Source organism: Euwallacea similis, chromosome 1, assembly GCF_039881205.1.
Source record: "Euwallacea similis isolate ESF13 chromosome 1, ESF131.1, whole genome shotgun sequence".
Lineage (NCBI taxonomy): Eukaryota > Metazoa > Arthropoda > Insecta > Coleoptera > Curculionidae > Euwallacea > Euwallacea similis.
In genome coordinates this window covers 5,909,364-5,935,538 of record NC_089609.1, presented here as the reverse complement: position 1 = coordinate 5,935,538, position 26,175 = coordinate 5,909,364, and the positions used below count along the sequence as shown (strand labels likewise).

At 35.6% G+C, this 26,175-nt stretch overlaps 2 protein-coding genes across 2 annotated transcripts in view; one reads left to right on the top strand and one right to left on the bottom strand.

The window, feature by feature from the left end:
- Nucleotides 1-471: 471 nt before the first annotated feature.
- On the top strand, nt 472-1,337 carry LOC136411053 (uncharacterized). The gene has a single exon (XM_066393461.1). It carries the CDS (start codon nt 474-476, stop codon nt 1,335-1,337), a length of 864 nt encoding a protein of 287 aa, XP_066249558.1. The 5' UTR covers nt 472-473.
- A 517-nt stretch (nt 1,338-1,854) lies between these two features.
- The window catches only part of LOC136409111 (follistatin-related protein 5-like), a 45,771-nt gene continuing 21,450 nt past the window's right edge, over nt 1,855-26,175 (bottom strand). The window contains exons 3-18 of the mRNA XM_066390430.1: nt 8,153-8,231; nt 7,710-7,931; nt 7,552-7,658; nt 6,842-6,958; nt 6,513-6,789; nt 5,019-5,303; nt 4,864-4,961; nt 4,593-4,737; nt 4,485-4,541; nt 4,310-4,431; nt 4,004-4,252; nt 3,843-3,950; nt 3,637-3,790; nt 3,388-3,588; nt 3,184-3,330; nt 1,855-3,125 (exon numbers count right to left, since the gene is read on the bottom strand). Of these exons, the coding sequence (XP_066246527.1) occupies nt 2,902-3,125; nt 3,184-3,330; nt 3,388-3,588; nt 3,637-3,790; nt 3,843-3,950; nt 4,004-4,252; nt 4,310-4,431; nt 4,485-4,541; nt 4,593-4,737; nt 4,864-4,961; nt 5,019-5,303; nt 6,513-6,789; nt 6,842-6,958; nt 7,552-7,658; nt 7,710-7,931; nt 8,153-8,231 (2,592 nt within the window). The 3' untranslated portion in view covers nt 1,855-2,901. The remainder of the gene's footprint in view (nt 3,126-3,183; nt 3,331-3,387; nt 3,589-3,636; nt 3,791-3,842; nt 3,951-4,003; nt 4,253-4,309; nt 4,432-4,484; nt 4,542-4,592; nt 4,738-4,863; nt 4,962-5,018; nt 5,304-6,512; nt 6,790-6,841; nt 6,959-7,551; nt 7,659-7,709; nt 7,932-8,152; nt 8,232-26,175) is intronic.

Sequence of the window (26,175 nt, the reverse complement as noted above, 5' to 3'; positions counted from 1 at the left end):
GAATCAACAGGTTCTCAGACAACAAATAATTTCGCTTAAATTCATTCCTCTCTTTGTCCCACTGTGAATTGTGCAACCCAACATATATCGTATATTCTTTGTTCTATGCTGAAACCAGCGTATTTCAATTATTCTTCTCAATACACATAGAAATATTTCCAAATGGTTATTGTTGGTTGAATATTTGGAGATCTTCATATCTCAGCTTTCAAGTCGTCCAATTCAACATTTCTCACAGATAAATTTCTATTAAATTCCAAAGAATCTTCTCTAACTTTTAATCAGTAGCAGTGCAAGAAACCTTAATCCACGAATGTTGGGAGAAGTTCTCAATGCTGTAGGATATCGATAGTATAATTACCACCCAAGTACCTGATCTCACCTGGCCTAACCTGAACCAGTTCATCTATCAGCAGCATGCGGATCTCGAACAAACTTCTAATGTTGACAGATTCCAAATTTTACTTCTTACAATGTCCAAAAGTCTATCGAATGTAACCGAAACTACTGACGATCACTCATCAACGTCCGAAGAACTGATACCTGAAAAACGAAAATTGAGCTGTAGCCAATCGGAAAACACATTGGACAACCACAAAAACGTAAAACATAAAACTCTCAGTAAGGTCTTCAGTAAGGTAAGATCCTGGAGTTCCAGCAACGATTCACAAATCAAAGAGGGAGGTACCAGTGTCGAACTGGATCTAGTGAGATCTCTAACCAAATTAGAAGTTTTAGAGTCAAACGAGGATCTTTCTGGAATTCATTTACCGAGAGCTCGCGACAGTCTGGATAATCTGGTGAAGGATGAGCAAAACATACCGAAATCTAGTCTGGAACGATCGATTATACAATCGAAATTTCGCAACGTGCCTGATTCGCCAAAATCATCACCACAATTGGGAGGAAATTATAAAGCAGGTTCATCGAAGATGATCTATTGGGACCCGTATGATAGACAAGGTAAAAAGAACCGAAAGGATAATAAACGGAACAATAAAGGCAAGACTGCTGAGTATCCCAGAAGTGATGGTTCTGTGCCTGTTCCAAGCAAAAAACATTCGACTTTAAAAAAGGAGGCTTCAGCCGAAACTACTGAAAAGGTTTATACTTTAGAAGCAGAAGAAGGTTCTCCGCAGTATAAATTCTTGGCTAAAAACAGCAAATCTGTGGAATTTACCAACGAGGCTCTGGTAATCTATTTCAACAACGACGATGTAGTCGGTGAGGAAAAGGAACCTTTGAAGAAGGAAGTTGAGCAGCAGACTCGGAATAAGGAGATGAGACGGATTCATCTCAATAAGACCCAAGAAAAGTACAATCTGTGCCTCTTTTGAAAAAATGTTCACTGCCAGAAAACGTCGTGCTATGATATGTTTAGCACTTTATTTTGTATATTTATTAATATCCATTGTAAATTCATATTTATGTTTATAAAATTCCATTTTGTGTGTCTGAGTGTGGTTGATTGAATAATTCAGTTCTCTAAAAAGACCTTGAATGGAAAAAAATGTCATCAAAAACACCTTTTTTTTAAATCGTAAGAAATTTCCAGTAACGTCTAAGTTCTGGTTAAGACGAGAAAAGTCTTTCAGAGCTCGCACCAATTTTTATGCAGGATGTTTTAAAATTAAGCTTTACTTTTAGTACTTAAAAAAACTTTTAGTATTTGGAAAATAACATAGTGGGTGTACCTAAATGTTTAACACGTTGTAAGTAAACTCTTTTTAATTTTTATAAGTAAATTAACTTTTTCCATTGTTGCAGTACTGTCGTAATTAAGTCATAGAATCGGCAAAAATGACGTTAGTTGGAATCATGTTAATTCGGAATTCTGAAATGAAAAACGCAGAATAATCAATAATGGCTGTTACATTTTATTCAGCAAACAATAAATATAGTTTCATCCCATTTCTTTTATGCGACATATTTTATTGTATATTATGATGTGTAACTATTGTTTACTTTTTAAACGAGCTAAAACATAAACAATCATGTAAGTACTTACAGGTAAATAAGCGACACTGCTTCTTACAAACTTAGTTATTTACACGAGGGTTAAACTTTGCTGTGAGCTTACTAACCAGTTATAGTAAACTATTCTTCTGTAATAGTACTCATTAAGTTATAGGTATAGCCCATACAACAATCACCTAGCTGTAATCTTTATAACAAGAATAAAAAATTATTACCTAATTTGTCACAAAAATATTGTTTTGTGGCAAAGCTTTCTATATTTTATACCGTATATACACGCGATACTTTCTTGCTCAGAGAATTCCAGAACTTTACTTTAAATTTAACATAATACTAGTTATATAACAAGAGTATTATTAGAGAGCCTTGTGACCTATTTTCAGTTGCAGTTTCAGCTTGAATTACTTAAAAACTAGTATATGTATTATTATGTGATGTAACTTCGTGGCATGCTAATCCTAAATTATTTACATTATATGTACCACTATTTGGGCCATTCTGAGTATAACGCATTATATCAACAAAGATTGATATGCAAATATACCATATTTAGTAAGTAAAACACCATTCTTTTATTATTTATTATTACACTAGTACAAATAAACATTTAAACAATTGTAGCGCCATCACTTATGCTTCTCTCAAACTTGATCATCTAAATGTACAGAGAACTGCCAGGATTGGGAAACGCTGCAAGATGTGAAGGTCGTCCGGTAGATGGTGACAAGTACACTTCATCGCCATACTCCAAATCAAGAAACTAGTTTTATTAGTGAAATACTGATAACTTCATCAAGAGCGTAAATAAAAATAAAGCATTTCCAGGTTGAAACCAATGATTAACATAAAATATTTTCGGTTCTCAGTAACCACTGCGAAACGCCCCATCTGAACAAAACTGGTTCCTAAATATGAGCAAAAAACCTAATGGTACTTCTGGGTGATCCACACGATATGAGATGGCTTGGCAACCGCGCTGATTTCGCAGTTGACAGTTCTGGACTGTCCGTTGATGATAAAAAGGGCGTGATTGCTAGGACTGGCCAGGAACCCTCCAAACCGGCCTGCTGTCGTAATTGGACGGGCTGAGTTGTCCCAATTTGACATCGAGGAGGCAATTCCTACTCCGGTGATTATTTCCACTTTACCTAAGGTCAAGGAGTACGTTGCCGAACTTATTGATTCTCGAGAAAAGAAGGCAGTTACCTGTACTTAAATTCACGAATAGTAGATCCTCTTTATTTTGACCACTTGCATACAAATCGTAACTGTGTGTGGTTTGGCTGGGGTAAAATGTGATATCTGAGATATTCAAACTGGTTTTCACGTCAAATAAAAACTCTAAACCATGTGCTATAGGGAAAATTCCATTAATAAATAACCCTCGGACTTCTGAAACTGAATAACTACCTCTAATCTCCTGTACAATCAAAGTGGCCCCAGAAGGAGTTCTGTTAAAAGTCACCAATTTCCTGGAATCTGGAGAAATATACGGCTTTCCTAGTAAAGTTGGTGCAGTTGACACCACTGCATCGGTCAAATAATCCAAGACAACTTGACCAGTAGCTTTGCCCGTTACTGGTTCTTTGCATTCCATGAAGACAAACCCATCTGCAAGAAAGAGTTAAAATTTTTTACCATAATGCCGAGAAACCTTACAGAGAGCTGAAAACTGAATCTCTTCAGGCACACAATTGTATGGAGCCAAATCCACTGAACGTGTATATCTTAGATTCTCCAAATCCAGCTTGTAAAGACCTCTTTGGTTTGTGTGAGTTACATAGCCATATTTGAACGTATAGTGAGATATTTCCTAAAAATTTTTAATGACTACATTTCTTATGTTTTATCGTATATTTCTCAACCTGAAATGATGTGGGCAAAAATAAGTTTTTCACCATATCAAACTGTCCATCAATAGGCTCCGGGTGCACAGTATGATGCTTTCTCTTCTGTGCTGCATCTCTTATTACCTACAGATCATCGGCAAATCAATAAACAATCTAGAAAGAAGCTTAACGCTTACCTGCACAGTTTTAGCTCCAGTGTCATTACCTTCCCTCCAACTCAACAACCATAGCTGATCCAGATGCAGCACTTTGAACAGTTCTACAGGAACTTTATCAGTTCCCACAACATCAACTACAGCCATCTGGGCTGTAGATACTATAAGAATCCTGTCCAGTGTTGGTTGAGACGCATAGATGTATCTGTTGGAGACTGAAACTGCTCTACCCCAGGAACATGGAGTTCCATGATCGCCACAAACATATTCCTATGAAATTGTTCTTTTAATATATCTACAGGTATAGAAGAAAAATTTTAGGAATACTTGTGTTCCCGGAATTATATCAGTGCCCTGTATCATGTGATGCAGTCTGCAGGTGGTGGGTTCATAAACTGAAATCCCCCAATCGTGGAAAGCGAAGAATCTGTGCTCATCATCCGTAGGACCTTTAGGGCGTCTTATTATCATTTTCATTGGGGAATTGAGGGTAAGTACTTACTTTGAGGAGTCGGTTGCTCTTGAACTACTAAAGAACTTATGTCCCTCGTGAGGCCTCCTATAAGTGACAGAGCGATTAAGGTTGGGAGTGTTATAATTGTTGAATTACCTATATTTGTGGCTTGGCACATATAAGCCCCAGTGTCAGCAAAATCAATTTTCTTGATCTTTAGTGAGGTTCCATTGCCTATAATCTGATACTTTTTGGAGCTGTCTTCTATCTTCAATTCCTCATCATTTTTCAGCCATTGGACCTATAATTAGATCTAAGTTTTAGAAATGTTGATTATCCTCACTCCCTCAGAATATTATATAAAATAGATAGATATCTCTAATGCCCATAGTATAAGCGTAACTGTTTTTCTACCTGATAAACTAACCTGTGGAAAAGGTTCTCCAGACACATGACAGAACATCTGAGCATCCTCTCCAGGTCTCTTTGATTGAATCTTGGGCATCACATGAACTTCTGGCAAAGCTGAAATAAGGCTCCAATTTATTTCAATTCTCAAAACAACACCTTGAATAGTCATACTATGAACTGTAAGCACGTGGGTCTGCACTACATGCGGGTTTCTCTGAGCACTACACGTGTAATTCCCAGCATGCTGTAGTTGCACCTTAGTCAAATATAAACTTCCATCTCCATAGACTTTTATATCTTCTTGATTTAAGATTGCCAAATCTTGCCCATGGCGGCGCCATAAAACTGGGGGAATTGGGGAACCCGTAACGGCGCAGTGGAGCTCTACGTTGTCTCCTAGACAAGCTGAAACTTGATTGACTTCGAGAGCTTTGTCCAAAGTTACCACGGAGACACCTACATTAGAAAAACCATCTAAATCTAATTTTATCTACAGAGGAACTTCTATTGTAATTAAAGAAACCAATTTATTGCATGGTTTAAGTTGTCCTATTGGGAATGTTATCTCGGTTTTGAGTTTTCGTCATCCGTGGAAACTAAGAAATTCGCCAATACCTTGCCTTGATTTTTATATTTTTTTGGAAAATATCTCGTTGGTTAAGTAATTAGCAGCTTGATATATTGGTCTAATAAGAATTAAAATATTTTCATTTCGAATAAATTGGTCACACCTCTCTCAAATAGTGAAATATTTCAGATTAAAAGAAATCATACAGTTAATAAGACAACTTTGAGTTACGCATCAATTAGTAAATAGTTTTCGTTGCAATTTCTTAATGCATATCAGTGTAAACTCTCTCATTTTGAGTGGCAACTGGCAATTTCCTGCCATTTAGCCACCACATTACATTGCAAACCACTTATTTTTTATTTAGTTTTCTCTTAAATTAAGTTTCTTGCTTAGATCGATTTTCGATGCAATTTTTAGGCGTAAATCCACTCATTTGTCTGTGCTAAAAAGTTACTTCTCTTCGCACGTTTTTTCTTGACAACTGGTGAATACAACTTTATTACATATGTATACGAATAGGCGTCGCTTTTTTTTTTTGATAGCATTTTACCACCTTTCTGAGATGTTTTCAAGGCGACTGTAACTACATTTTGATGTAAAAACGCTTACTGACCTCTATTAAATATTAACTTCTTTTATATGCTTTTTTATGAAAATTAGTGAACACGCCTATATGTAGTGTCCGGCTAGTTTTGGCTGGTTTCCTGTTAAGTCAATGTTTTTAGTGATTTTGAAGAAAATATGGCAGTGTAGTTACTTGAGATATCGATAAGCTGACTTCTATTGACAGACACTTTCTTGATATTTGGTGAATTACGCTTCAAATTGCAGACATTTTCCTATTTTCAATTTAATAATTTCCGTAAAAATCAAAAAAGCAAACAATTTATTGTAGCGCTTATAAGGAAACTATTCTTTTGATACAGTTATTTACATTGCGATTTATCCACACTAAGGTTAATATAACAAAATTCTGGTAACTCTAATGCGCTGCTTCTATGCACTTCTATTGAAAATATCTTTGTTCCTAAGGTTGCCAAGAATTTGATATATTGATCTTTAAGAAATTATTTTCTTCAGGAAACTACTCTTACTGTATAATTTGCTCATTGCTACTGAAAACTCGCTCAAGCTAAGCTTCCGATCCTTGTCAGAATCATCAAATTCAATCATGCTAGAAAGAGAGCAGCCACTGGTCAAATTGATAACATTGACTAAATCCTGATCTTCTGATGAAACTTGGTCAAGCTCAGATTTTTGTAAATATTCATCATTGTTTTTATCATAGTGCGAAAACATCATGGACAGCAAAGAGTCCTTGCTCTGGTCTTCTGACATCAACTTGGCATGGTTGTAGAGCAGCAAATTATCCTACAAAAGACGAATCTTCAATAAACTTTCAAGTATTTTCAATGGTCCTGACCTTCATAACTTCATATTCCTGCAAAGAACATTCATCCCTTCCATAATAGTGATCTTCGATTTCATTGAGTAAATTACTGAGATCTCCAGATTTCAAACTGGGCAGCACTAATACTGACTATAAAAGCAAAAACTGTTCAGATAGATTTTCAATTTATTCATTCAGGAAATTTTTTCACATACAATTTATTGTTAAGCCAAGAGATGGATTCTACAGTTTGCAATTTAATTTTATTATATTTTAGTTCTGAGAAGTAAGTTTTTCAGCTAAAAACTACATAAGAAATAACAAAAAAAAACTGACATTGAATAACAAAAGGAACTAGCAGAATGTTATGTAGCCCTGAAAGTTACTAGAAAAACCCCAAAATTTCGCGTAGTAGCAACAAATTATATCTGCAGCTGCAGGAGCAACAATCACGAATCAAAAAGAACATGCGTGATATTATAATTGTGAATTGGCCTTTAAGACCTCTGTCATTACAATTTATTGCTGCAAATGAATTATTTAAAAAACTTGCAAAAATTACAAAAAAATGCGGTTTTTCTGATTTGATGCCAAATTCCCACGAATTTAATAAAAATGCGACCTTTTTTTGAAAATTGTGGACTGTAAAGCGAACTTTAGAAACTCTCTTAAGAAAATGAAACTTTACCATTGAAACCTAATAGAGATAAAAGATTCGCAAGTAATCCCATTTATATTGTTACCTGAACGTTAGATAATCCTGAGGCACTTAATCCTGAAGAATTGTTCCTGGATTTGCGATCCTCAGGCGTTTTACTTTCCAGCGTTTTCTCCTGCAGCCAATCACGCTCTGTAAAAAGCGTCTTTTAGGATTTAAGCTCATAACCTTGCTATAACGTACCACTTCTCGAATTTTTCTGACAGAAGCTCATGTCCATTTGGGAAAGTCTTCTTTTGCTGCTACACGCAGTGCTGTGCATGTGGCAATGGCTGGGGTAAACCACCCCATCTGAGGCACATATGGGGTGGTGGGGCACACACATCTTTGAACACTCACAAATCGGTATGGAATTCCGCATTTTGCATTCCCTCCCCGAGGGGCAATAATGGGAAAGACATGGATCTAAATAAAATATATGCGTTATATTGTATATAATAAATGCATTAAAAGAATCAATCTTGAAAATAATTTAAAAAATAGCTTTTTATATTTAAAAAAACTGGAAATTGACTAAACAGCACTTCGATTCCAACAAAAAAAAATTAAAAGTTTTAGAGAGTTTAACTTACACAGTTTAGTTCAAAAATTACTAAATTTCTACTTTTGTATTATACTAAAGTTACCATTTTCCAAGAGGACGGTCGTGGTTTCCGGCACTTCAGTGGAAAATATCTCCCGATGATGCCGTTGCGACCTCAAATTCTGGAAATTAAAATCCATAATTAAATCTCCTCCAGAGATTGGCAACGTAAAAGAGCTATCTAATTATAATTTTTGGGGATAAGAAGACTCGAGGGTGGCCCTTTAGTAGTCGAAATTTCAGGAGTATGCCTGGAACTCGGCTAATTTAGATTGAAATTTTAATTAGTCCGTCAGTTCGCCAAAACAAAGTCGAAACGAAGCTGCAAAGGTAAATATTTACTTACAATTTCTTGTTATAAAAGTCGAGTTTTTGTTTCGAGTTTAATCAGGTTGTTTGCTCTCTTTTAGGTATTTTTTATAAGCCCTTTCGACGGGTTGGTTACTCGAGATAACCTTTTTTAATTAGACGCCCGCAGGACCTCCGAAAAGAAACACAAACGTAACAAGAATTATCTGAAGATTAAATTTCGTCAACGCGAAGAAATGCAAAAAAGTGCAATTTTTTGCATTTCACTTTTCACCATTGTACCTGAAGGCCGACAACCAGGTGGACGAACCGGGGGGCTGCCCTGTACAACACTCAATAGAGTGTTGAATACTAACAATAAGTAAACGTGAAAAGAGTAATGATGGATTTATACAGGAAGTAAGATAAAATAAAGAACAAGATAAAAATAAAATAACAAAGAATGATTTATTTTACGTTTCTACGGTCCAAATAAAATAGGAATAAAATAAGCCTCTTAAGGTCTTAATTTGTGAGTTTTGTGTTACGTACTGATAATGTTGTTTGTATTGCGGATCGGGATAAATCTCCGGCGAAAATAAATTATTAATTTAGAACAGCAATTGTAAAATTAATTAAATACAACAGAAATATCTCGAGATAACTATTCTTTCCTTCGATGATTATTTGCCGATCAGAACCTTATATTTACCAACTTTATGGCACATAATCCCAACTACTGTCTCTCCCAGTTTCATCCGATAAATTTCTCGATATTCAAAAAGTCCGTCCTTTAATCAGTCTATTGAATCGGGGTTACATTGAATTCTCAAGAAATGCCTCGTATCGGACGTGCGGATGCTTAATCAACAATTCCGAAGCTAAAACCTTCCGTCCTAATAAAATTTATATGGCAGCGGGAATATCAAATATAGAAGAGAAAATATTTGAAATATGCGCTTAGGAAATACGCATTTATTCCCTTTACAAAGCCCCAGCAGGAAATTTTACAGGAATTCGAATTAATATGCGCGTCTATGCCAAATTTAATTCCAGACTCTAGATAACTCTCTAAACTGGGTCGGGCCATTAAAATAATATCAGACATCTGCAGTATAATTAAGCATTTTTAAAGACGCACGAAACTGGCCAGGCTGCAAGTAAATGGTTTCGCCCTGTTGATTGTAACTCGTAATGTAATTTTATGGGATTTCGACTAGCTCCCACTAGTGCCATATGGCAACAAATTGGTTCACAGTCTCCAGGAGATCTAATTTGCATAATCGATTGAGTTAAACTAGTTTCCGGTCTTTAGATGCTCGACATGCTTTATTGCCTTTGGTAACACGATGCTCCTAGTTCGCCATGTTGTATGACGAATTTGGAACATGTTGCGTGTCCGAGGAGGAAAACTTGGCGCATTACGTGTGCAGAGTTGGAGATTGCCCGTGATGGGGTTTAGATAGAGTTTAAGTTATTGGTTCACTGAAAATAAGACGATGTTAAATGTGGATTAAACTGTGGGTGATTCGATTCAAAGAAATAAAGTAGAAATAGTTGGCATTAGAGTTCGATTTAAGCCAGCAGCACTGGAACAGCCAAATGGAAAATGCCTGTTCGGATTCTTCGGTCTTCGGATATTTCTGATTTTCGTTTCTTTTTTACAAAATCTGGAGTCAAGAATACACATCCTGTGTGTGCACAGAATGAGGGCTACTGAAGGCACTTTCCAAGATTCTTGACCAATATCGCATAATTTGCGCCTTCATGAGCCCATATTTTCAAAATTTTGAGAATTACCTTTTTTCGTAATATATTCTTACAATGAAACTCATTTGTTCCATATACCTCGTATGTTCAGGGAATCAGATTTTTTTCCTTTTTACCAAAGAAATCTTAATGGTTTTTATTAGAAATTACCTAGTTTCCATGCCTTCGCCCGACGCAATTTCCGTGTCAAATTTAAAAAATTCTCCATGTCACTGTAACCTCGTTAGCACAGTAAAACTTTCTCCATGACATCGTTTGGTAAAGTTGGTAACGAACTCCTTGTCTAGCTCCATATCCCGATGAAAATTCCGCAGACCAGCTTATTACAGGAAATGTTAATACCTTCCTTACACCTTTTTCAAGTTTCTGAAAAACCGCATAAAACCTTAATTAAAGTTTCCGAATTGCGAGTTAATTTTCAGGCTTCGCATCTAGCTGGATATTAATTTTTCTACTCGGACTTTTCCTGGACAGGAACTGGCGAAATTCCCGGCATATTGCCATATATTACAGTTTCCAGATGGTGGATAAAAGGGACGCAAAAGTAATGGTGATCTCTTAAATCCACCGCCTAAAAACAAGGGAAAATGAGACTGAAAACCCTTGTGACAACGTTTTATTAGTTGGAAGTCGTCTGGTCATTTATAAATGCCTACTTCTCCAGATACTCTCAGGAAGACATATATCGCTATTTTTCCAGTTTTGAAAGCTTCTGATTTTGAGCTCTATAACGGCAATTATCATATTTTATATGAAGCGTTAATTCATGAACCAAATTTGAACATCACATCTACAATATAAAATATCGAAATAATCGAATCATTTCGTAGTTTAATATTCGTTCTGTGTCATTAATAACAATGACCGGTTTATATTGGGGTGGTAATTTTTGAAACGAATGCATTGTTGTTTGCAATTTCAACGCGTGTGCTCCTATGAAACTAAATTCGAATACTGAGAACGGTTTTATTACAAATCTGCATATACAGCAGAGTAGATTCGATGAAAATTTTTACTTTTTTTATTTGGGTTGGAAAACTTCCAATAAACCGTGTAAATTCCTGTTGTTGTGCTGGGTATTACTAGTTATAATTTAATCTTCGTAAAACAATGGTGGGTATTTCGAAACTGCAGAAATTAGAGCTAAGAGGGTGCTACACGATTTCTAAAGCCATAATAAAGTACGTTTAGTGCCTTACGAACTCCCTATTGGAAGTTCGAGCTTTAGAAAGTCCGCTAAGTTTGATTTAGAAAATCTCGGATCAGTCATAATTTCGAAGAGAACAATCTTTCAGCAAACCAGCCATAATTTAAAATCTTTTATGACTCATAAATTTCATTCGTCAAACAATAACAATCATCATATCATTCAAGTGGTAAGTGATTGATTATTATTGGAAAACGAAGGTTCGAAAAATACATTACCTTCCATTTATTGCCCGTCACTTGAATGCTAAAAATTGAGATCATTCTCTTTTATGCCTTCGCAGGCACTTCTAGTTTTACTGCTTCTAGCCAATGCTGCTTATCCATCTACATTCATCCAGACGGCTAGATTTACATGCTTACTATTTGTGCTTGTCAACTTGGTAACACCGCACTGGCCGAGTGTCCCAAACCTCCAATACAAGGAATCAACCTCTAGCCCTTCAAATAAACGACATACTTTTATAACCCTATGTATTTTATACGTTGCATAGGGATAACTTATGTAACTACTTATGGAAACGCCCCGGTATACGCTTATGAAAATGCTCCCGGGGAATCACGGATTGCTGACGTGCTCGAAACGATTCGAAATCGTTCTCGAAAGATCTCGCTAATGTTGCAATTCCAGCTGCTGTATAAATAAGAGAACGATGCCAAGGATTGTTTAAGTAATTCACATGTTATTTATTACTGTCTGTGTGTTTAAATAAAGTTGAATCTCGCAAAGTTTGGAAAGTAGTCTCACTTATCGCCGAACCCACGAAAAGGGTAAAGAGATTAAATAAGCTGATTTCGTTTTCAATCTGGTTACTTTCCAACCCCTTCCGCAGCGGCTTCCGTCGCCGCATTTTTTAGTGTAAAAATGTAAATTTGGGGTTTAAACAGACACTTTCACAGTATCAAAAAGGCATTCATCTCAGGCATATCTCACCTCATGAAGCCGCCTGAACTAACCTGAACTAACCTGCCTAGTATATTCGTAAAATGTGCTACGGTACTCAGTACTTATCGATTCCAGTCAGGCAATTCAAATAGACAACTTAACATAGATTAGAAATATTCGAAAAAAGTTCAGAAACCATTGTATAGTTTCGTATCCGATCGATACGCTCTAGCCCCTTTCGCAGACCTCTGTATTTTTATTGTGTAAAAACGAAAACTTCAAGATTTGAATATAAACTTTCAAGGTGTTAAAAGAAAACTCATTAGATTGGCGCATCATCGTTTTTTCACGGCAAAAACGAAACTTTGAAAGGAACTTTGAGGGTATGAAATGGGGCTCATTGTCACATTTTAGTGCTTTTAACGCTGACAAATTATCAAAAGAACATGTGGAACCAAAAACCTACTTTCGCATTCGATCGATGCATTCAAACCCTTCCAGCACGCCTCTGCATTTTTATAGTGTAATAATGGAATCTCCAGAATTTGAATAGAAGCTTTCAGGGTATAAAAAGAAACTCACTAGCACATATTGGTTCGTTAAACCTGACAAATTAGGAAGTTGTTATAAGATTAAAACCCTGTTTCATGCCCGATCTGGTTACTTTCAACCCTACATGCCGCGCGCCTTTGTATTTTTATGGTGTAAATATAGAAATAATATGAAAAATTCAGGATTTCAATGGAAACTTTCGGGGATCAAAAGACATACAACTTGGCATATAACGGACAGCTCATTAGCCTTTCTTGTTTTTTTTTAACCCTGAAAAATATACGAGGATAGTCCCAGAAATACCCAATCTGACATATAGATGGCGATTTTTTTGTTAAAAATTTGCCTATATTACAAAAACATAACCTTAAAAAGCTTGTGTCTAAAGCTTGAGGGTGCTACGTTGATTTGTGCTCGTTTTCGAACCGTTTTTAGGGATTTTGTGAACGTGGAAAAAATTGGTCATCAATACGTGATTCAATACTTTCATTTGAAAGGTCTTAGTTCATCCAACATCAAAGCCGAGTCAGATTCTCCTCTGGAAGAATCTGGTCCTTCGTTAACAACTGTAAAACATTGAGTGGCAGAATTTAAACGCGATCAAGATGAACTTCGCAATGGTCAACCCAATGAGGTGACCACTTCAGAAATTGTAATGAAAATTCACAAAATTGTACTGGAAGACCGTCGGCTAAAATTAAGTCAGTAGCAGATATGATAGGCATTTCAAAAAGTGCTATACATCGCATTTTGACCGAAAAATTGGATAGGAGAAAGCTGTGCGCAAGATAAGTGCCACAATTACTCATATTTGAACAAAACTAGCGCCGTTAGGAAGTTTTAAGGGAGTGTTTGGCAAAGTTTTCCAGCTATAAAGCCGAGTTTTTGTGTCGATTCGGAACTATAGGTAAAACGTGGGTCAATCATTTCACACCTGAAACGAAAGGACGGTCAAAACAATGAACTCAAAGGGGAGAATTGACTCCAAAGGAGGCGAAAATCGTTCCATCTGCAGGAAAGGTGACGCCATTAGTTTTTTGAGATGCACTGCATTGCATGACTATCTCGCTAAAGGAAAAACAATAAACGGAACATCTTATACAAATTTATTGCAGCATTTGAGTAAAAAAATTAGGAAAGAGCTACCGCACTTGGCGAAAAGGAAAGTCTTGTTTCATCAAGACAACGCACCAGGCCAAACTTTCGTCATTGAGATGCCAAAATCAATCAACTTGGTTTCGATCTTTTTCCTCATTCGCCAGATTTAGCCCCTTCAGATAATTTTCTATTTCCGCACTTTAAAAAATGGCTTGATGGAAAGAGATTTGCCAACAATAAGGAGGTGAAGTCCGAGCTTGATGCCTATTTTGAAACATTTGAAGTTTCTTACTGTAAACAGGGTATAGAAATCATAGAACATCGCTGGGAAATGTGTATCAATCTCAAAGGAGACTATGTTGAAAAATAATGTTGGGAACTAATGCTAAAGCCAACTTGAATATAGACACAAAATCTCTAATACTTCAGTTATTTTTGAAAATAACTATAGACATACTTAGATAGTTGAAAATAGTTTAAAATGGACATTTTTTTGAAGTCATAGCAAGTGATTTTCATTTAAAATAAACAAGTTATGTCGGTTTTTAACAAAACGGTACGCTGTAGCAAAAAACTAAGCACGCCACTGTCAAATCGAAAAAGGGCCTTAAGAATGTTTTTATTTTACTTCAATATTGTCCTAAACAATAAAGTTAAGAAAAATTTTGGAAATGGCTTAAATTTGAAAAACGCCCTCTAGCACTGTAGACTGTAAAGTTATCGAAATACGGTTTTCTCCATTAATATTTTCTCAAAAATCGAGCTCTTGACACGCATGCTAGTTTTTCCCTATCTAGCCAGGAAATGGAATTTTCCCGTCGAAACATTCCAAATCCGAACACCCTGTACACTATGTGGCTCTCTGAATTTGCTTTTCGTTAAAGTTAACACACACAGTGTTTTTAATGTAAGTAAGCTCTTTATTCACACAATTAAACTACATAAAACGTCTAAAAGGTGTAAATAAAGGAGCAGTGTCTCGAGCCCAATAATACTAAGCACCACACCACTTACAACCCACATAAAATTAATCACTTAGCTTTAATGCATCGCCCTATGAGGAATTCCATAGTTTCAACCTAAATTACGTGCAGTTTTGCTGTGCTGCTTTAGACATTCGCATAAATAACGCGAATTTATACAAAGTTGCCCAGAAACGTCTAAATTAAGTGCACCAGAGAATTCATTATTCACACTCTCGTGACAGTTCTAGGTTTTTCTCATTTGCCTAATTTGGCAGAAAGCTCAAGTCCTTGGAATTTCCTGTTTTCGCTTAGGGTTGATTTAAATAAAGTGGCGTCTGTTTACGCGATATACGGGCTGCATTTTTCCATAGGTTTCCAGTCAGTTTGTCGCCTAATCAAATCTGTCTTCTCCATTTGCCCTCCAAGTGCTCGTTGTTTGGAGCGAGCCATAAATTCCACAAGACTCCCTCCTTTAACTGCGTTTCTGTTCGATAACATTTTATGTAATGCAAGTTTTATTACTCCGGAAATCCCATATAGAAAGGGGGTATTCCAAGCATCAAAATCCTCTAAAATCCTTAATGTTTACTTGGGACTTAAGTGCGGTAATAAGCATCAAATGAGATTGCTTCGAAGAGGTCGCTCTTAACCCCCAGCAAACTAAATTTTAAATCACAACTTCCACTTTTATTAATGGGAATAGTTAAGGGCGAATTTATTCCCAACTTAAGTAATTATTCATGCGAATTGGTTTTGCGGCAGCGCAATTCCTCAATTTATGCGAATGTGTGTTTTCCTAGAGTTCACTTAGAGCATGTGCCTGGAATTCCATATGAATCTAATGAGCATCGAGTGTTGCTTCCAGGAAACTCTCAATGCATGAATTTTTAATACCCGGGGTCAATAAATCTAAAAAAACTGCGATACGTGTAAGCGAGGCTCGGTTTGACAGGCAGATAATGAAATATCGCCCCATATCTCCCGAATATGTGTCCCACATCATGCCTCGTGAATAAAATACTAGTACAAGAAAAATATGTCGAGACTTGACTTAAAAAATAATAAATATGGTGTTACTGAGAGGGGCTTTGTCTAAGCTGTAATAAATTTCAACGCCGACGTGTTCATATTAATGGTATAAGGTAGATATCCTGTTGGGCGAAAGGGATAAGGCAAGATGAAGAAGAAAGCCAAGTTCTTCTAAAGGTTTTTTTTACCATAGAGAGAAGCCTTAAAATTTAAATTTTATAATAAGGTCCCGAAACGTGTACTGCGAGCATTACTCTGAATCTCTTCAAGGGCCAGTCAGCTTAGACTTGAGAACGTGGACCATACTTTAAGGCTATGAACATTCCTACAGCTCCCTCGCTGTACTACCTATCACATGTGTATGAAAAAGAATCACCATCGTCAACATCAAATATTTTCAACCTGTGTGGGGTCTTTTAGAGCACAATAAAGCCATATGATTTATTGTTTAGTAACTTTAGAAAATTAACATCAACGTCAGAATTTTGGAGGTCGATCATCATTTTTCTAAAAGGATCTTTTTTTATTTTAGTAATTTCTTTAATGTTTGCTATGTTTAATATGTGCAACCTTAGTAGCTCAGAATTTTAGCGCCTTAGGCTGATTATAAGTACCACAGACACTGATTTTCCTTGTGACTGGAGAAAACAACTCAATGAACAGAAAATTTACTTTTGTGATGATGTAATTTTAAAAATTACATCATATATAGGATTCTATAGATAAATTTACTTCAAGCAATAGCACATTTAGAAAACCGCATAATATACAGGGCGATTTAAAAAAAATTAAAATTAACGTGTTTTTAGAATTCTTTTTACCCTGCAATCGTTTTGGAGACTTTTTGGGTGGATAGTTTTTGAAAAATCGCCCTATATAAACAGAATATTCTTTATGGAAAAGTCAGGAATTTCAACTTAGGAAAAATCGCTTTCCAAAATTTTCGAAATTTCCAATTTTCCAAAAAAAAACAATTCCTTGTGAAGTCCCAATTTAGTTAAAAACCGAATGCCGCTGTTCTGTATTTTACAAAGTTAGAGGTATTTAGCGTTGTTCTACGATAACTAAATTGAGTCATAAGGAAATTTGATGCCATTCTCTAAAAAACGTCTTTTCTCCAGTTTTAGCCCTCGACATCAACACTTGGACGATTCCACCAAATTCTGAACTCTCCATAACTCTACGGTCCTACTTCCATTTCTAATTACACCAGATGTTGAAAAATCATTTCCAATTTACTAACTTTGGCTTTCTAAACTTGAACCCATCTCTTCGATCCCTGGAACAACACTATTCATTAAAAAATCTTCCTGAATGAACCCATTAAACGATGCCATACTGTGACACTCCCAAACTAAAATTCCCTTTTATTCCCGATAAGCCGACACTGGGGCAAAAGAGATCTCATACCAGCGTGAAAAGGACAGAAAGCGATTTGCGTCTGAATGCGAATGGGGGGTCAAGCCGAAAAGAAAAAGTTTATCATGTGAATGGCTTGTTTTGTTGTTCAATCCAGACAGATGGGTTTTGTTCTTCTATCTATGGATTGGACGAACAAAGGCATATCGGAATAGAGGGCTTTTTGATTGTTTTGTTAGCTTTATAACTTCAGACGAACAAAAAATTTCGGATAATGATGAAAGAAGCTTTAACGCTTTGGATATTTTGGGGAAGATGACTATGGGAAACGAAAAGGGAGGGTTAATAGATTCTTTCTGAGAAAAAAATTATTTTAAAACTAAATCGTAAGGCCTACAGACATAATGGCAATCAAAAGCTCGAATCCAAGTAAAAATCATTCTTGAATCAGTGTTTGTAGCTTGAATTCCATCTCCCTCTAACAGCACTTGATTATTGCAGAAGTCATCCTTGCATTGCCTGCAATTCAATCTCCCTCCATAGCGATTTAAAGACTCTACAACACTTCCTATCAACTCGCACGCAGAATGATCCTCGTCATCAACTGGTATTGAGATGCATGTACGCAAAGTATAAGGATTTTGAGCTAAACATATGTCATTTATTAAAAAAAATATATGATCAGGAATATTATTATTACGTTCATCTACTCTGACAGCCACGCATCCCTCCTCTCAATGAGAATCCCTTATATAAATATTGGAAAAAATGCGTTTGAAGTTTTCATTAAGGGCATTGGCCATCATTCTTCCAAGAGGACATGTGTTTTCATCAACTGACATGAAGTTGTAAAATCATTGAAATCGCCATTATGTTCTTTAAAGTTTTTTTGCAGCACTCACTTGGAGCCATTACGAGTGGCTTTTCTAATTCCTTCTTGGAAATCGTCATGATTGGGATCGTGGCAGAAACCGTAGCCGAAATACTAATGATAAGTAAGAGAGAATACTGAAAGATTTTTGTTGTAATCTCACTTCCAGACTGCGAAAAATTTGTACGCAAAGATGGCAAAGTAATTGCTAAAAACCAAACTACAAAGCACTTCATGATAATAGTCAGCTTGGCTCAGCAATTACCAGAAAACTAAAAGGATCGGCCTTAATTTTGTTCCTGTGTCATAAAAGTAAGTCCATGTAATAAATGGCCAGAGAAGGCTTTAAGATAAAGTTTACATTTCTCTTTTAATCTATTAATAAATTGTGAGCTTATTGGTGGGTCTAGATAGCAATTTTGTTGCACATTTCAAAAACAAACACTATGTCATCAAAAGGAGGAAAATTGTAGTAGAACTCGTATATATGTAGATGAACCGTTAAGATTCAAGATACGTAAAAGACATAAATATTAGTGGACAAACGTACCACCTCTCAAATGACTCATTTTGATTGTAGCTCCGAGATTATAATCAGAATTGAAGATTTTGTTTCATATTTAGATAGAAATAGAGACAATAATTGGATTCGCAATCAATTATCTAAGGAATATTGTCGAAATTCCCAGCAAAATTAGGAAATTTCCTTAACAACAATAACAAATTACAAATCAAATTCAATAGAAGCATGAACCAGGAATAAAGTGAATATAAAACAACAATATTTTTTAGCAGGAGATCTAAAAAATCCTATTGTGTTCTACATTTCATATTACTTATCGAGGATTATCTTGTTAATGAGCTTTTTGATTCTGAAAGTGTTATTCATAAGGATGGGCATATCTCAAAGACAAATAACGATACTTCAAATACTAGAAGAGATTTCAAAATGTATTTATTGTTTTCATCAATCAAATTACTTGTTGTACGATATTATGCAATATAATTCAAATAGTAAAAAAATTATTTAAAAAGGTGATTCTGGCTTCCCCCATCGATGTTACTGGGTAAAAAAGGATTTTTAAAAACATTGCTAGGTTATTAAAATAGTCAAAGGCATGAATTAATAGAAACATTCATGGGCCCACTCATGCAGCAATATCATTGGCATAAATTGCCATGGGAGACTGTAAATTTTACTAAATCGGACGGAGATTTTGAGCTTTTTAAAGAACATATTACTAGATTTGAGTCATTTTGGCTCACATAAAGCTACAGATTACAAACTTAAGTTCACATCACATTTTCCTTGACATAATGGTGAATATAATTTTCGACATTAGTGGAGTCTAAAAAGGCCACTACACCATTTTGGAGCTATCGGTTGAACTATCGTTACTTCACCATTATTTCAAGAATGCCGTTTTTTTCAAAAATTTCTAAAAATGATGTTTTTATGAAAATGGTTGTGCATAACAAATTCTGACAGGATTATCTTTATTGGTTTTTCTCATAAAATAAATACAAACTTGCTTTATGCATATTTGACGTTCAAATTCGTAATCGATAGTCAATCACTGTTTACATCAAGGAGACTGCGTTTCATCGACAGCCAAGCTGCGAACTATTTCCCCTAGGGATTTCCCAATTTTCACGCCATTCGATATTACATTTCTGCTTAGCAGTTTAATTAAAACGGGCCGTTGTTATTGTCCCTGGAGGTACATTGCCGTTAAAAACGTTAACTAAAATCACACACATGTATTATTAGAGTTAGCGCTACTTTTCCATTAGAATACATTATCAGTACCGGAAAAATAAATTAGCTCAGGAAGTTTAAATCCGTTTGAAGCAGAGCTTAACTTTCAAATCGAAGCACTTTCCAGTGGTTGTTAAAAGGCTGTTGAATGAGATTAAATTCTGGTAATTTTGAAAACTTCCTACAAAAACCTTGTCTCGTTTCTGAATTTTCATATTTGAGGGCATTTTTTATATTTAAAACAGTTGTGAGATTTATTTGAATCGAACTAAAATTCTTTTTTCAAATCTTCTTGGCAGACGAATAAGGGGCTTATTTTTATGTAAATCTACTCCGGGCTTTTCAACGGAGAAGTTTGTACCTTTACCGGATTTATCCTGTATGAGGAGAGATTTAAAATTTGGGCCGGAGATATCGTTTTGAAGAGTTTAGTCGCGATATAGCTGAAAAACCGTTTTGCGAACTTTCAGTTGTGGTGAAAATGAAATGCAAAATTTCTTTTAGAAAGAAATATAGAAATTTCGCAAACACAAAAAGTTCGCGAAATCCTATTTTACCATCAAAAAACAAAAAAGTTGATATTAAGTGAGATCGTCACATGAGGAAAATCAGTAAGCTGAAACATGCTTTTCACAGCTACAATTATCTACAAATAATACACCAATCTTTAAAAATATCATCTTAGTAAACCAAATCTTAATAGTCTGTGGTAGGGCTCAATTGAAAAAAATATATAGCTGTAATTTACAATTTTCTTTGACTACTTGAATGGCTCATTCGCATTACATCAAATCTCATTTTCCAACTATACGTTAAAATCGAAACTAAAACAAAATGATTTATAGCTTGTTACTGCTGATTTTACTCTCATCTTGGGGTAAGTATTTACTGCATTTCACCCACTAATTAGTCATTCTAATACATTCTCTTCAGGCAGTGCACTCCTGTATTATGGATGCTTTGAATATGGTTTTCGTCATAATTCTCAGCATGCAGAATTTGAGTCAAAATTCGCCACCCTAAATTGTGCTAGCACATCAAGGTAAAAATCCACATTCACTAGGCAACAGAAAATGAAAACAACAAATTGCAGCCAATTTGAAGAAATTGATGATGCCGGTGACCCATTTAACTCAGATGTGAAACGAGCTTTAGACTCATACTACAACAAGAATTTTCAGAGAAACGCTGCAAGTTCTATGGCTATTGAGACCCAATGTCACTGCATTACTGCCAGAATAGATGAGTGTAGGTCGTCAGTGACGAAACTTAAAACTCTCTTAATAAGGCAAACTTAATTGCAGCCTACACTAATTATACGTACAGAACCTGCGTAACTTTAATCCTGGACACCGATAAGCCCAACTCTATGCGAATTGATTAATGAGACGATAGAAACAAATATGGAGGAATATTTAGTTGCAGGAATTGCAACTATCATGATTTATGCAATCATGAGGTGTTAGATTATGGTGATGGGCTTATTAACCCAGATCCAGAAGATGGATCCGCCGTAACTGCTACAGGAGAAATTTTAATTGCTATCGTGTCTTGAAGTTCGATTATATACTATTAAATGTATCCATTTAAAGCAATTTAATTTTTAGTTTTGCAGATAGATTATCGATAATAAATAAGTTGGCTAGTGCCAAGTAATGTTCGTGGATGCATTTGACGTTTATTAGTATTGAAACTAGCCTGGATCCCATCAATTTTCTGTCGGATAGATAACTGACTTCATTAGTAAGCTAATGGGGTTTCGTTATGAGCAATCATGAGGGTCAGTAGCAGGATATATGATATTACTATATATGACTGAGTAGTGAGTGATAGTTTACCCCATTTCTGTGCCAAGAGATTATAGAAAGTAAAATTATTGTCTATTAAGGGTTTATAGCCATTTTCACAGACGTACCAATAAATAATTATTATTGCTTCGATAAAACTAGATTATCTAACACTACTGATTAATTTATGATACACACTACAATTTCATTTAATTTTCAATTATTAATTTGAAATATTGAACAACCTGCGGATTAAAATAACCCATTCCCTGAAGCAAATCCGAATGCAAATATATCGAACGATATCAGCAAAATTGATACAGGACTTCCGATTCTCCAATTACTGCCATTGAAACGTGCTGCACAGCACCACTGAATTGTTAATACCCGAGAAATATGGGTTATTAGAGCAGAATATTTCAGCAGGAAGCGAGAATAACAGCTCGACAAGGGAATGCAATTAACCGAGAAATCATTCGCTCTCTAAAAAACACACCTTACGTAAAAGAGTACATGACACAATTTTATATGGTTTCAAGCTAACAAGGCGCATATTCGAGAAAAGATATGGAACAAAAATAACAAGGATAACGCATCCAGTTGCAATCTTTTTGTACTGGATAAGCCAGAACTGGAAAAAAGGGCTTGGGAAAGCGTGAAAGGGATGGAAGGCAATTTGCGTTTGAATATGAATGGGAGGTCAAAGCAAAAGGAAAAAGTTTATCACGTGGATTGCTATGTATTTTTTGAATATCAGAAATTCTATTTGTTTTATAGTAACGTAGTGGACGGAAGGAATATTGGGCTTTGTAAAAAGGACTTTCTATTAAAGTGCCTTCTAATACTACTTACTACTACTACTACTACTACTGAGTTCCTGTCCTTGACACAATGGTGAAAGCACTCCACTGGATATTGTGTTAAAAGGGCTTCTAGAGCCAACTTTGATCTTTTTCTTGAACTACATTTCCATCGTCATTTTTTCAAAAATATATATCACTCAGAGTGCCCTTTGTATTATCTACAGTGTGTAAGATTTAAGCAGAACTATCGAAATATCTCGAATTCTAAACATTCTATAAGGAAATGTTAAGTATCAAATTTTAATTAATCTGAGGGGAAAATGTATTGGTGCTAAAGTTGATTGTGTTCCACCCCCCGTGTGGGCAGGATGGAGGTTAAGTTTTTAACTTCAAATGACAATTTATTTATTATACAAATTTTTTACAGATTCGGATAATACGGATAATTTGGATAAGACATATATATATTGTATATACTCAAACTGATAATCAATAGTCAATCTCTGTGTATATCAGGGAGACAGCATTTCATCAACACACCTGCCAACTATTTCCTCTACAAATTTACCAATTTTCACGCCATGCGATATTCCATTTCTGTTTACCAATTTAATTAAAACCGTTGTTATTCCCGCTCCAAATACACTGCTACTAAAATCACACATTATGCATGTACCATTAAAGCTAGCGCTATAAACTTTACCATTAGAATACATTATCAATGCCGTAGAAATAAATTCGTCTGGAACTTTTAATCCATTTCAAAGCACAGCTTAACTACTTCAAATCGAAGCAGTTTCAGCTTTTAAATTATAACACGTACAGAACTTTTCAAAGCAAAGCCCTAGAATGGAGTTAATTTTTAAAAATTCCCTAACAAAACAGGGATGAATTTCATGGAAAACAAACCCGACATTGACTAACCGGGGAGAATTCCGGGGGTAACAGCCACATTGCCTTTAAAATATCCAAAGGCACAGGAAATATCAGTCGAGCTTAGGGCCGGCATTAGCCCGAGTTGGGCGCCTCGCGATTTTTGTAGCCGAAATAAGTCGCAAATAAATGATGTCATTATGCAAATGGTGCGACTCCTGATGACACATTGTCGTGAGAGATTTGGGAATTTTTCATTGCGGATTTGCCACTCGTAGTCGCATAGTAAGGGTTTACAGATTTTGAGAGTAAGTTTAACGTCGGTATTGGTGTCTTCTGGATGGATCATACCGAAATGTAAGGTATAGTGACGGTGTAAATGACGAATATTCAGAGTACCGTCAGGAGATTGTATTATTCTAGAATAACAATTTTTTAGGATTAGATGGTCTTATCTCTATCTCTTTTCGTTTTCCGGATATTTGAAATTTAAGAAAAATAGATTCTATTATTTCGGAAGCTCGATCTTGATTTTTTCAAATGAGAAACCCTCTATATAATGAGGTCACTAGATTGCCCTATCCTAGAGGAACAATTTAGCAGTTCTGAAGATCTATAGTTATCTCTTTTTGTTTTCGAGACATTAAAGATTTTAAAAGAACACATTAAAATTGCATATTTATCCTAAATGTGTCTTCAATTCTTATTATTTTTCAAACCCTTTTTAGAACGCTACTGATTTTAGAAAGGTCAACTGGTAAATCTAAAATTTTTTAGTTAAATCTTTTGGATTTCAAACTCTTGATGAAGTCAGTGGTGCACCTTGTTCCTGAAATTCCTAATAATAATGTAGTTTCCACTTGCATGTTTTCCTTCAATTTTCGTCTCAATTTTCAAGCCCTTTTGAGAACACTACTGATTTACTTCAGAGGAATTTCATAAAGAAAAGATCCAAAACTGCTGCAGTTTGAGAGGCAACTACAAAGCTTTTCCTGCATACAGTAAGAATAAAATAAGCATCTACAAGTGTTCCCATTCGAATACAGAATCCGGAACATCATTCAATTACCGAAAGGGTTCGAGTTTTAATCAATCTTATATTACCACTCGCGAACATCGTTTCTTTACAACCACTTCAACATTAGAAATACGACAAACTTGGATACCAACAAAGCTTTGTCAGTGCAATTGCTAATTTCCATGCAGAAATCCCAGTTATAAAAAACATGTAAAACAAGTGCACTTTAATATAGAATCTGGGTCGCACACCAACACGTTGAGTCGGAAAATGTACTTGGAAAATGGAAATTCAGATATCCAGGTCGTAGCATTACACAGCAAATTTTCCCTCATAAATTCTCCTTAGGAAATCGAGCTGGATGCTTAGATTGATGGATTTATATCACTCTTTACTTTATAGATATATATATAGCGCTAATCGATCCTCAGAGCCTCTTCTACGCTTATTACCCAAAGTGGCTTACATAGTAAAGTATAAGGGAGAATTGCCACCGAAATTCCGACATCTTAATTAGTATTGAAACGTGAAGCGCCGAATAGGAGAAATGTAATTTTCTTCGTAAACGCCATTACAGAGATCAGTTTAGCAACACAATTTGCCGCCTCTGTAAGCAATTATGCGCCATATTTTGGGCCATGCAGATTCCCATCAGCTGCAAAATTTCTATTTAATTATAACAAACCTAGATAATTTTCCTAATTGACTAATTGCAATCGGAAGTTAGTCTAAACAAATCCGGGTAATAAATCTACGGAAGCTGATCCTAAATGCAAATGGAAACATTCATAATGTAAATCTAAATGTTTCACTAATGACCCATTGCGAAGCCACAACATAACGGTTTGTAGATTCAATTGCCAACAGTAAGCCGATTGTATTTGAATGCATAAACAGGTCGAATTGTTTTATGGAAACCTTGATTTAGAGATAATCGACCACCATGAACACGGATTTTGTATCTAAAATCATTATTTAGATAGGAGGTTGGAAGATATCAGAATTCGTTATTATAGAGCCAATTTCTCCCCGAGAAGAATTTTCTGACACATTCAGATTCTAAGACAATCAGGATTTTCGAAACTAAATGTTAAACACAAGTACGGATCTGCATAAAGTTGTTTATCAGTAAATTCTATTCACTGAAGATAAAATGCAGTAACTGGGAAATCACTCGAATTCTAAAAGCGGATTATATTGTGTTTGGAATTTTTCAACAACAGGAAAGAAAAACATTCTGAATTTATCCAATCCCTGATTTTGCCTGATAAAAAGATCTGGACTGTATTGGAAAAGCATGTTTTCCTTGAATTTTAAATGATCACATTTCCCTCAATTAAAGGATTTTTGTTACAATTTATATTGTTCGACCACTAAAAGCGCTTAAAAATGATCCCCAAATAAGCCCTTATTTATTGTTATCCTCCTTCCATTTATATTCTCCATAGCCCTCCTGCTATATGATCGTTCGTAATTAACCAAATGAACTGACCGGAATCTTAATGGGAGAATTAATTAATAATTCCTAAAGGGGGGATGAATGTTAACAATTTCCAGCCACGAACCGTTTTTATTTTCGAAGAAGAAGAATTCGTAATTTAGCCGACCCGGATGGTTTTCCTAATTAGCTGTTGATCGGTCCTCTTCTAAGCCATTAAATTCGTTGTTTGAAACTCTGTTTCCGGGTGTGTTTCGCCATCGATTTTGTCATTTGCCATCAGAAAACCCGCCGAAATCGTACATTTTGCCAGTGTTTCGGGCCGCTTTTTGCCCGAGGGTGCTCCCAAAAACGCAACATCGTT